The 12,108-nt window shown below is 56.5% G+C and overlaps 1 protein-coding gene across 2 annotated transcripts in view; it reads left to right on the top strand.

Moving 5' to 3' along the window:
* Window positions 1-12,108, top strand: part of LOC101038563 (ras GTPase-activating protein 4) — a 43,711-nt gene that overhangs the window by 28,625 nt on the left and 2,978 nt on the right. The window contains exons 17-21 of one of the 2 annotated variants that reach the window (XM_003934136.4): window positions 184-321; window positions 3,400-3,535; window positions 6,768-6,888; window positions 7,992-8,056; window positions 8,167-11,933. In XM_003934136.4, coding sequence (XP_003934185.1) covers window positions 184-321; window positions 3,400-3,535; window positions 6,768-6,888; window positions 7,992-8,056; window positions 8,167-8,288 — 582 coding nt within the window. In that variant the 3' untranslated portion in view covers window positions 8,289-11,933. Of the gene's footprint in view, window positions 1-183; window positions 322-3,399; window positions 3,536-6,767; window positions 6,889-7,991; window positions 8,057-8,166; window positions 11,934-12,108 lie in introns of those variants that run through there. The other variant, XM_074390583.1, reaches the window with a different exon arrangement.

The raw sequence follows: 12,108 nt of genomic DNA, 5'->3' as shown, positions 1-12,108 counted from the left end.
CAGATCGTCCCCTCCCAGTTGCTGGGCACTTGGTCGCCGTCGGTCTGCTCTGCCCTGGCTGAGGTCACTCTGGGTCTCCCACACTTACCCCTGGTGCTGCAGAAGGGGAGACTGAGGCCCAGAGATGGGAAAGGGAATGGCCCCGGCTAGGTCCCTGACCCTCCTCCGCCGTCCCTGCCTCAGAAAAGCGCCCTCCTCAAGCTGGCCAACGTCCGTGCAGCAGAGAAGGTGGAGGAAAAGAGCTTTGGCAGCGCGAACGTCATGCAGGTCCTCTACACAGACGACGCCGGCAGGCCCCAGACTGCCTACCTGCAGTGCAAGGTGCGGGGAGGGGCGGGTGCTGCGGGTGGGGCCTAGGCGCTATGGGCGTGGCCCGGGTGCTGTGGGAGCGGCATGAGCCCTGTGGGCGTGGCCTGGGTGCTGTGGGAGCGGCATGAGCCCCGTGGGAGTGGCCTGGGTGCTGTGGGAGCGGCATGAGCCCCGTGGGAGTGGCCTGGGTGCTGTGGGAGCGGCATGAGCCCCGTGGGAGTGGCCTGGGTGCTGTGGGAGTGGCCTAGGTGCAATGGGAGTGGTCTGGGTGCTGTGGGAATGCCCTGAGCACTGTAGGAGTGGTGGCCTGGGCTCTGTGGGAGTGACCTGGGTGCTCTGGGAATGGCTCGGGCGCTGTGGGAGTGGCCTGGACACTGTGGGAGTGGCCTGGACACTGGGAGTGGCCCGGGTGCTGTGGGAGCGGCATGAGCCCTGTGGGCGTGGCCCGGGTGCTGTGGGAGCGGCATGAGCCCTGTGGGCGTGGCCCGGGTGCTGTGGGAGCGGCATGAGCCCTGTGGGAGTGGCCTGGGTGCTGTGGGAGCGGCATGAGCCCTGTGGGAGCGGCCTGGGTGCTGTGGGCGTGGCATGAGCTCTGTGGGCGTGCCCTGGGTGCTGTGGGAGCGGCATGAGCCCCGTGGGAGTGGCCTGGGTGCTGTGGGAGTGGCATGAGCACCATGGGAGTGGCCTGGGTGCTGTGGGAGCGGCAGGAGCCCAGTGGGAGTGGCCTGGGTGCTGTGGGAGTGGCCTAGGTGCAATGGGAGTGGTCTGGGTGCTGTGGGAATGCCCTGAGCACTGTAGGAGTGGTGGCCTGGGCTCTGTGGGAGTGACCTGGGTGCTCTGGGAATGGCTCGGGCGCTGTGGGAGTGGCCTGGACACTGTGGGAGTGGCCTAGGTACCGTGAGAGTGGCCAGAGTGAACTGTATGAGAAGGGAGCTGAGTTTCTCGCCCCCTACCAGGTACATCAGGCACAGCAGGGTATGTCTGATCTGGGAGGTGTGGGGCTAGGTGTGTGTTTTGTCTGGGGGTCTGAGCCCCCAGGAGGCCATGGCCCATGTCTTTCCCTGGGCATCCATGCGTAGGTCTGTGTGTGGGCCAGTACACGGACTGGTGCATCCCTGTGATCTGAAATTGCACGTTGCACCCGTTTGTTGGAAACGATTTCCAGATATCTGAGATGGGGACCAGGCATGCTGGTTCGTGCCGGTAATCCCAGAGCTCTAGCCAGAGCAACAGAGCAAGACCCTGTCTCTAAAAAAGAAAGTCTGTGCTGGCACCAGGATCAACGCCTTAATAATCAAACATTATGTTCTGTGTGGGTGCATGTTCTCAAATAACTTTCCCATCTATTCCTTCCTTCCTTCCTTCATTCATTCATTTAAAAAACACTTCCTGAGCACCTCCTAGGTTCCAGGCATGACTTTAGGTGAGGGGACGCAGTGGCAGACAAGACAGTCCCGCCCTCGTGGAGCTGATAAGGGGAGAAGATGGGCCAATGAATAGATGTTTCAAATGTCAGGCCAGGCACAGTGGCTCACGCCTATAGTCCCAGCACTTTGGGAGGCCAAGGTGGGAGGATTGCTGGAGGCCAGGAGTTTGAGACCAGCCTGGCCAATGTAACAAGACCCCATTTCTACAGAAAATAAAAAATTAGCCAGGCATGATGGCATACACCTGTGATCCCAGCTACTTAGGAGGCTGAGGCAGGAGGATTGCCTGAGCTCAGGAGTTGGAGGTTGCAGCGAGTTGGAGGCTGCAGTGAGCTATGATCACACCACTGCACTCCAGCCTGGGTGACAAAGTGAGACCCTGTCTCTTAAAACAAAAAGTCAAATAGTGATAGTGACTTGAAGGGAACCAGAAGAGACTAAGGGAGCAAGGAAGGGAACAGAGTGGAGGGTAGCAGGGAGCAGTCTGTCCTATAAAGCAGGCGTCCCCAAACTACGGCCCACGGGCCGCATGCGGCCCCCTGAGGCCATTTATCCGGCCCCCCACCACACTTCAAGAAGGGGCACCTCTTTCATTGGTGGTCAGTGAGAGGAGCACAGTATGTGGCGGCCCTCCAACGGTCTGAGGGACAGTGAACTGGTCCCCTGTGTAAAAAGTTTGGGGACGCCTGCTATAAAGGGTAGTGAGAGGCCAGGTGCAGTGGCTCACGCCTGTAATCCCAGCACTTTGGGAGGCCAAGGCAGGTGGATCATGAGATCAGGAGATTGAGACCATCCTGGCTCTACTAAAAATACAAAAAATTAGCCAGGTGTGTTGGAGGAGCCTGTAGCCCCAGCTACTCAGGAGGCTAAGGCAGGACAATCACTTGAACCTGGGAGACAGAGGTTGCAATCAGCTGAGATCGTGCCACTGCACTCTAGCCTGGGTGACAGAGAGACTCCATCTCAAAAGAAAAATAACGTGGTCAGGGAGGACCTCTGATGGGTGGCATCCGAGCAGGGACCTTGTAGGAGGGTGACTGAGATGTGTCTCTAGGGCAGAAACGCATGGAGGAAGCCTGCAGCTGGAAGGGGGTGGTTTCTTCTGGGCGTGACTGTCCTGGGCTGGTGGGGAGGAGGTCACAGACCTGTTCCTCCGAGCCCTTCCCTCTAGGGCTTCCCTTTTGTGTCAGGGTCCAGAGCCACAGGGAAAAGTAATGATATCAGGGCCACCAAATATAGTTCGCGGGTTCTGGAATACCTAGGAGCATGGCCAAGGGGCCAGCAGCAGCTGAAATCCAGCCCACACCAGGGACAAGCGGAGCTGCTGCCACCAAGAAGACGAGACGGGTGGGAGAGGAGAGGATGGGGTCTTGCTGGGTTGCCCAGACTGGTCTTGAATTCCTGGGCTCAAGCGATCCTCCTGCCTCAGCTTCCCAAAGTGCTAGGATTATAGGAGAGATCCACTTCACCTGCTTTCCAGGCCATGTGCCCAGGTGTGGGCTACATTCCCCTGGAGGAAGGGCAGCCTCTCCTAATTCACTCAAAGCTGCTGTGTTGGTGTGGTGGGGAACATGGCGTCGGGTGTGGTATAGGAGCTGCAGGTTAGGAGGGCTTCCTGGAGGAGGTGACCTCTGACTAGGCCTCCCCCTCCACGTCCCCTCAGTGTGTGAACGAGCTGAACCAGTGGCTGTCTGCGCTGCGGAAGGTGAGCATCAACAACACTGGCCTGCTGGGCTCCTACCACCCTGGCGTCTTCCGTGGGGACAAGTGGAGCTGCTGCCACCAGAGAGAGAAGACAGGTGGGAGAGGAGGCCCGGGCCCTGGGATCTGCATCCATCCGCTGTGGGATCGGGCCTCTGGTTGAACAATGGGGCCCTGAGCCTGCTGTGCACCTGCAGGGACCTAGCCCAAGGAACGCTGGCGCCTCCGGGCTCTCTGGGTAGAAGGGGTGGTTTGGGAAGTGCCACGTGCTGTGTGCGATGCGTGTGAGTGAACTCGCTGAAGGCTCTAAGGAGGCCTGAAAACGTGTTAGAATCCCATTTCTGTTTTCTTATTTATTTTTATTTTTTGAAAGACTCTCAATCTTAAGAATTCCATTTCTTTTTTCTGCTGCTGCTTTTTTAAATTTATTTTATTTATTTATTTATTTATTTTTGAGACGGAGTTTCGCTCTTGTTACCCAGGCTGGAGTGCAATGGCGCGATCTCGGCTCACTGCAACCTCCGCCTCCTGGGTTCAGGCAATTCTCCTGCCTCAGCCTCCTGAGTAGCTGGGATTACAGGCACGTGCCACCACGCCCAGCTAATTTTTTGTATTTTTAGTAGAGACGGGGTTTCACCATGTTGACCAGGATGGTCTCGATCTCTTGACCTCGTGATCCACCCGCCTCGGCCCCCCAAAGTGCTGGGATTACAGGCGTGAGCCACCGCGCCTGGCCACTTTTTTTTTTTTTTTTTTTTTTTTTTAAAGACAGACCCTCGCTCTGCTGCCAAGGCTGGAGTGCAGTGGCTCAATCTCAGCTCACTGCACCCTCCACTTCCCAGGGTCAAGCAATTCTCCTGCCTCAGCCTCCCCAGTAGCTGAAATTACAGGCACTCACCACCATGCCTAGCAAATTTTTTTGTATTTTTAGTGGAGATGGGGTTTCACCATGTTGGTCAAGCTGCTCTTGTTCTTTGTTTTCGTTTTTAATACAGAGCCACGCTTTGTCGCCCAGGCTGGAGTGCAGTGGCACAGTCTCAGCTCACTGCAACCTCCACCTCCCGATTCAAGTGATTCTCCTGCTTCAGCCTCCCAAGTAGCTGGGACTACAGGCACATGCCACTGCTCCCAGCTAATTTTTGTGTATTTTTAGTAGATACGAGGTTTTACCATGTTGGCCAGACTGGTCTCAAACTCCTGACCTTGTGACCTGCCCACCTCGGCCTCCCAAAGTGCTGGGATTACAGGTATGAGTCACCAAGCCCGGCCAGATTTTTTTTTTTTTTTTTTTTTTTTTGAGATGAGTCTCACTCTGTCACCCAGGCTGGAGTGCAGTGGCACAATCTCGTCTCACTGCAACCTCCACCTCCCAGGTTCAAGTGACTCTCCTGCCTCAGCCTCCCGCGTAGCTGGGATTACAGGCGCGTGCCATCACGGCCAACTATTTTTTCTTGTATTTTTAGTAGAGACATTGCCTAGGCTGGTCTCGAACTCCTGGCCTCAAAGGATCCACCCGCCTTGGCCTCCCAAAGTGCTGGGATTCCAGGCATGCGCCACCACGCCCAGCCTAAGAATCCCACTTCTAACGTGGCTTAACCCTGTACTTCCCAATCCCATTTGACAGGGAACCCTAGGGTTTGGATTTTAATTAACTCAAATAGCTTCACGTGGCCCGTCTCTTGCCCAAGGAGCTTCTTAACAGAACCAGTGTTCTAGGGAACACAGTTGAGGAACCCCCTGCTAAAGGGAGCCAAAGAGAGCCCCTGGGTTCGCACACCCCCATGCTGGCGGCCTGAACCCGGAGCTGTGGGTGGGAGGGGACCCTGTGCCTTGGGCACTGGAGGGGTGGCAGAAAGGAGCTTCTAGAAGGCCTCACAACTGTGCAGTACTCTCGCTTCCAGCACCTGTGGCTCTTGAGCACTTGAAATGTGGCTTGAGGGGCTGAGGGGGTTTTTTGTTTAATTTTTTAAAAATAGCGTCTCGCTCTATTGCCCAGGCTGGAGTGCAGTGGCACAATCATAGCTCACTGCAGCCTCCAACTCTTGGGCTGAGGCAAGCCTCCTGTCTCAGCCTCTGAGTAGGCTGGAACTACAGGCCCACCCCTGGCTCGTTTTTACATTTTTTTTTTTTTTTTTTTTAGAGATAAGGTCTTGCTGTGTTGTCCAGGCTGGTCTTGAATTCCCAGGCTCAGGCAATCCTCCTTCCTGAGCCTCTCAAAGTGCTGGGGCTGCAGGCGTGAGCTACCACACCTGGCCTGAGTTTTACGTTGTTAAAAATGTTGTTTTCATTGTAATCAACTCAAATGTTTTCCTGTGGCTAGCGGCCGCCCTGCAGAACAGAACAATCCTTCTCATTATCCTCGCCTTCCTTCCTGACGAGACTGAGCACTTGGAGTCTCCTGGCCTTTCAGGCCAGGCCAAACCTCGGTCCCCAGAGCCCAGTGTGGCAGAGGCCATGGAAAACTGACCCACCCACTCTAGGCTGGCCCTGGATTTACAGTCTGGCAGTGCACAGAGATGGGTGACTCTTTCGTTTTGTTCTGAGTTGGGCCTCACTCTCTCACCCAGGCTGGAGTGCAGTGGCACAACCATAGCTCGCTGCAGCCTTGACCTCCTGGGCTCAGGTGATCCTCCTCTCTCAGCCTTCTGCACAGTTGAGACTACAGGCACATGCCTCACACCTTTTTGTAGAGACAAGGTCTCACTGTGTTGCCCAGGATGGCCTTGAACTCCTGGCCTCAAGCGGTCTTCCTGCCTCAGCCTCCCAAAGTGCTGGGATTCCAGGTGTGAGCCACTGCGCCTGGGCTCTTGGTGACTCTTTTTTGCTGGCTGGCTGATATGACCTGCAGCCTCTGGCTGTAACCATCATAGCGATACCCTCATTATTGGCATAGTGGGGCCCACCATGGCCCAGGAGACAGGGCCTGGTATTCCACTGTACGGAGGAGAAGCTGAGGCTTAGCGAAGACAGACGACTTTAAAGCCAGCGTGGGCTGCAGGAGCAGCTCATTCTAAGGCATGAACCCGCTACGGCCCACCTCACCATGATGTTAACATTTCAGCCTGTTCCCTTCCAGGCAGGCGGCCTTCTAGAAAGCTGCCTGGCTCCCCGAGTCACATCCTGATGACATCCATGCTCTGCAGTCACACATTCCATGGTGCAGGGGCTGACCTCAAGATGAGGTCCTGAATCAGACTGACCAGGCTGTGCACCAGGGACCCCCGAGTGCCTCTCTCCCCTCCAGAACTCTGCTTGCTCATCTGTGCAGCCAGGAAGTTGGACGTGGTAGTGAAGTGTCTGCTGGTAACTTTGCCCTCTCTGTGCCCCCAGGTCGGGGCTGCGATAAGACCCGGTCACGGGTGACCCTGCAGGAGTGGAATGACCCTCTTGACCATGACCTTGAGGCCCAGCTCATCTACCGGCACCTGCTGAGCGTGGAGGCCATGCTGTGGTGAGTCCCACCCAGGACAGCCTGTGTAGCCCAGGGAGTGTGCCAGGCTGGGGGCTAGAGCTGGGATTCAGGCTTGGGGCTGCTCCGTGGTGGCTGGTCACCTCTGTTCTAACTGGCCACATCTGGGGAGGGCACCAGGAATACCTGCCTCCCTGCAACATGAGGCCAGCTCAGGTTGGGACAGAGGCCCCAAGGGTCTGCGCCGTGCCTGCATGATGCTGTGGGCTGAACCCACCTCACCACCTGCCCAGCCGTCTCACCAGGCCCTGGGAGCACAGGCTGTGGCCTCGGCCACTCCCTGAGTTCCTCGGCCATCTCACTCGTCCAGTGGTTCTCAGCCCTGGCACAAGCTTAGAAAAAACAGGATGCTTTTAATGCCCAGCTTTAAAAACAGGATGCTGAGGCCCCGTCACTCAGGGTCTCTGGAGATGTGGCGGTGCCGGGACACTTCAGGGTGACCCAGTGCCAGCTGGACCAGGAGCTCTTCCGTCTCTCACACCCCACCCTCTTCGAGGAGGAAGGGTGTGGCCCTCCCCTTTCCTCGGTTTATCTCTGCCCTCAAAACCCACAAAGGCAGGGCACGGTGGCTCACGCCTGTCATCCCAGCACTTTGGGAGGCGAAGGCAGGCAGATGGCTTGAGGTCAGGAATTTGAAACCAGCCTGGCCAACACGACAAAGCCCCTTCTCTACTAAAAATACAAAAATGAGCTGGGCGTAGTGGAGGGCACCTGTAATCCCAGCTACTTGAGAGGCTGAGGCAGAATTGCTTGAACCCAGGAAATGGAAGTTTCAGTGAGCCAAGATCACACCACTGCCCTCCAGCCTGGGTCATAGAGCAAGATTCCATCTCAAAAAAAAAAAAATCCAAAGGGGCTTCTGGTGAACCCAGTGGGCTGAGGAGGAGACACTGCAAGGGAGAAGGGGGCAGTCGCCCAGGGGCCGAGGCTGGGCCCGCGTTTCCTGTTCATAGACTGAAGGAGTCAGCCCTGCCGTCACTCCCAGAGCCACCTCTAGCCCAGGAGCACCCAGCCTTCCCACAGGGGCACCAGAAGCCTGGCAGGGCGGGTGGAGGCTGACGGTCCTCACTCTGGCCGCCCCACAGGGAGAAGCACCGGGAGCTGAGCGGGGGTGCCGAGGCCGGCACTGTGCCTGCGAGCCCTGGCGACGGTAGGTCCTGCGCACCTGGGGCTGGCTGCCTGGTCCCAGCCCCTCCAGGGACGTATGGGCGGGGTCTCCGGACCCACTCCCAGGGCCCTCACGGCCGCCTCTGTCCGCAGCCCCCGAGGACTCACTGGCCCGGCTGCTCCGGGTGCTTCGGGGCCTTCGGGAGGCTCACAGCTCCAGCCTGGCCAGCTCCCCGACCTCGGGGCCCAACTGCCTCCTGGAGCTGCAGACGTGAGGCCCGCCCTGCGCTCCCCTTGCTGAGGCCCTGGCCAAGGCTCAAAGCCCCCCCAGGATGCTCTGCACCCCTCAGCCTGGTCTTCCTCATTGGGGTGCGGGGCCCAGGTCTCTTCCAGGTGGGGGTGGGGGGAGAGTCAGGGATAAGGGGATCCCCAGAAGTGCAAAGCTGAGCAGGCCTGGCCCGAAGTGTCCTGGCTCCCTACGGCCGCTGCAGCCATCGCTGCCTCTCCAAGGACCTTCCTCTCCTGCCTCGGACAGACCCAGCCAGAACCGCCGCTAGGCCAGGCCACAGCCAGGGGTCTGGGCTCCAGGGACCTAGAGAATGGGAGGGAACAGGAGGCCCAGGAGACCCGGCTGCCACCTCACCAGCTCCCCGTGGGTGGCACAGGGCTGTGCTGTTGCCAACAGTAAACCTGCTTTTCCTGCCCTCTGGGCTCTTGTGATGGGGATCTCGGGAGAAAGTGGGCCCGGGGGGACCCCAGAGGCTGCCGGTGGGTGTGCTGAGGATGGGGCTGATAGCATGGGCTCTGGGCATCCCTGTTCTCCGCTCTTCCTTCTCCCCACTCATCTGGGGTCAGGGGCTCCTTTCCCTTCCCAGTCGCTGTCCCCACAATGCCCCTGGGTCCCCTCTTCCATGCCCCACAGACCACAGAGCCCAGTGGGTCCATCCAGCTGTTCTCTCCTCAAAGCAGCCCCCAAAAGTCCCTTCTCTAGGGTGTCCCTGAGGACAGCACAGAGAGGCAGGACTCAGAGACCCCTTTTCTCTTCACACAGCCCTTACCCTATGCCCTCTAGGGTGTGGCTGGCAGTGTTGGCCATGTGGGGCTCCCATCCCCCCACCACTGTATCACATGGGCTGCCAGGCTCAGCTCCCAGCTGCATCCACAGTGACCTGGATCAGGGTGGGGAGAAGGCCTGGACCCCCTTCCCCAAAAGGCCTTCTGCCCCTGCCCTGCCACACAGTCAGCTCCTTCCCCCTTTGACCCCAGATCCCAAAGGTCCACCCTGGTCCCAGCCCCTTTCTGGCCACTGGGCTTCTCCGATGCCTTAAGCATAGAGGCCCCGGGCTAGTCCAACGGTCAGCAAAGCTTGACTCTTAGAAGCTTAGATTCCCTGGTGTCCTGGGATCTGCCCTGCCTTTGGTCAGTCCCTCTGGTCCCCCACCAACTCCCCCTCCCATAGGGCTGCCCACCAAGCCCTGCCCCCAGTCCAAGAGGAGCCCCCCACTGCCTTCGGGGCAGTGATGCCTGGCCACTGGCTCACACCACTGACTTGGTCCTGGCGTGGCGGAAGCAGCAGGTGACAGGAGCAGGGCCCTGTCCCTCTTTTCCCTGCGCCATGGTCCCAAAGCCACACGTGTGCCCGCTCTTGGGGGTGACCTACGGCAGGCCACACCAGGGCAGGGTGGGCAGGGCCTTTGTGCCTCATGAGGACACAGAAGTCCCTGAGGCCCCCAGGCCTGGCTCAGCCAACCTCCTTCCTCCCCCGGCTGTCCCCCACTCTAAAGCCTCTTTCCTCCCTGTGCCCACCGGCTCCAGGCTCCTCGAAACAGCAGCTCATGGGCACAGGGCGCCCCCAAGTGGTTCCTGCCCTCCAGGTGAGCGCTGTTCTCACATCTGCCTGCATCCATCCATTCATCCCTCACCTTTATCCTGTTGTCTCTATTGGTTCACGCTACCAGGAAGGAAAGGGAAGACCAGATCACGAAACTGGGACCCCCCAGAGGGAGGAGTGGCCTTGGAATAGGCATGCACCTCAGAGCTGAAATGGGTTTGTTAAAATCACATTCAATCTTCAGAGGAAGGGGAACTTTATCGATTTTGTTGTTGTTGAGACAAAGTCTCGCTCTGTCGCCCAGGCTGGACTGCAGTGGTGCGATCTCGGCTCACCGCATCCTCCGCCTCCCAGGTTCAAGCGATTCTCCTGCCTCAGCCTCCGTAGTAACTGGGATTACAGACACCCCACATACACCCAGTTAATTCTTGTATTTTTAGTAGAGACAAGGTTTCTCCACGTTGGCCAGGCTGGTTTCCAACTCCTGACCTCTGGTGATCCACCTGCCTCGGCCTCCCAAAGTGCTGGGATTACAGGCATGAACCACCGAACCTAGCCAGAACTTTATAGATTAAAAGAGATTTGAAGCTGGATGTGACAGTGTACACCTGTAGTCCCAGCTACTTGGGAGGCCTAAGGCGGAAGGATCATCTTAAGCCCAGGAGTTTAAGGCCAGCCTGGGCAACATAGCAAAACCTAGTCCCTAAAATTAAAAAAAAAAAAAATGCAAAAATAAAGGTGACTTGAGATTTTTGAACTACATAGAGGTGATGATTACATTGTGAACGTAATTAACACCACTGAGTTAAACACTTAAAAACTGTTAAAATGGGGAGTGGTGGCTCACGCCTGTAATCCAAGCACTTTGGAGGCCAAGTTGGGTGGATCACCTGAGGTTGGGAGTTCAAGACCAGCCTGACCAACAAGGTGAAACCCCATCTTAAAAAAAAAAAAAATTGTTAAAATGGCAAATTTTATATCTATTTTACAATAAAAAGTCTAAAAGAGAAACTTAAGATACCTAGGTGACTTACAGCAACCAATTGCAACAAAATAAGATGTTAAGAAATTACTGTTTTGCCGGGCGCGGTGGCTCAAGCCTGTAATCCCAGCACTTTGGGAGGCCGAGGCGGGTGGATCACGAGGTCAAGAGATCAAGACCATCCTGGTCAACATGGTGAAACCCCGTCTCTACTAAAAATACAAAAAATTAGCTGGGCATGGTGGCGCGTGCCTGTAATCCCAGCTACTCAGGAGGCTGAGGCAGGAGAATTGCCTGAACCCAGGGGGCGGAGATTGCGGTGAGCTGAGATCGCGCCATTGCACTCCAGCCTGGGTAACAAGAGCGACACTCCGTCTCAAAAAAAAGAAATTACCGTTTTATGAGACTATTGGAAATTTGAACACTATAGGATGATTGGAATTATTAATTTTGTAAAGGTGTGATAAGACATTGCACTTGGCTGGGCACAGTGGAGCATGCCTATAATCCCAGCTTCTTGGGAGGCTTAGGTGGGAGAATCACCTGAACTCAGGAGTTTGAGTCCTTGCTGGGCATGGTCGCTCGCACCTGTAATCCCAGCACTTTGTGAGGCCAAGGCAGGTGGATTGCCTGAGGTTGGGAATTCAAGACCAGCCTGGCCAACATGTCGAAACCCCGTCTCTACTGAAAATACAAAAATTAGCTGAGTGTGGTGGTGGGAGCCTGTAATCCCAGCCACTCCAGAGGCTGAGGTGGGAGAATCGCTTGAACCCAGGAGGTGGAGGTTGCAGTGGGTGGAGATCATGCCATTGTACTCCAGCCTGGCCAACGAGCGAAATTGTGTCTCAACAAAAAAGTCCTTATCCTTCAGAGCTACACAGTGGAATATTTATGGAATATTAAGATAAATGATATGGACATTTGGGATTTGTTGCAAAATAACCCAGAGGTAGAGGTCAGGAGTGGAGGTAGAGATGAGACCAGACTAGCCATGAGCCGATCATTACAGAAGAGATATTCGGAGTATGTGAGGGCTCCTTATCCTGCATGGTCTGTCTAGCTTTGTGTATCCTTGAACTTTTCAAGAATAAAAAAGCTTAAAAAGTACATGTGTCCCAGTCCTACCAGAGACTCACCTACTGCCACCCTCGAGCCAGAGGGAGCCAAGGTTGCATTTTCGCACGCACCTCACACTTCTCTGCACTCTCAACTTGGAGAGCCCCAAATGGGGAAACCCCAAGCCCTGCTGGCTTCTACCAAGCCCCTGAGCAGAAGTGTGGCT

This window comes from Saimiri boliviensis, chromosome 20 (assembly GCF_048565385.1).
Source record: "Saimiri boliviensis isolate mSaiBol1 chromosome 20, mSaiBol1.pri, whole genome shotgun sequence".
Taxonomy (NCBI): Eukaryota; Metazoa; Chordata; class Mammalia; order Primates; family Cebidae; genus Saimiri; species Saimiri boliviensis.
This window is presented reverse-complemented; position numbering and strand designations above follow the sequence as displayed.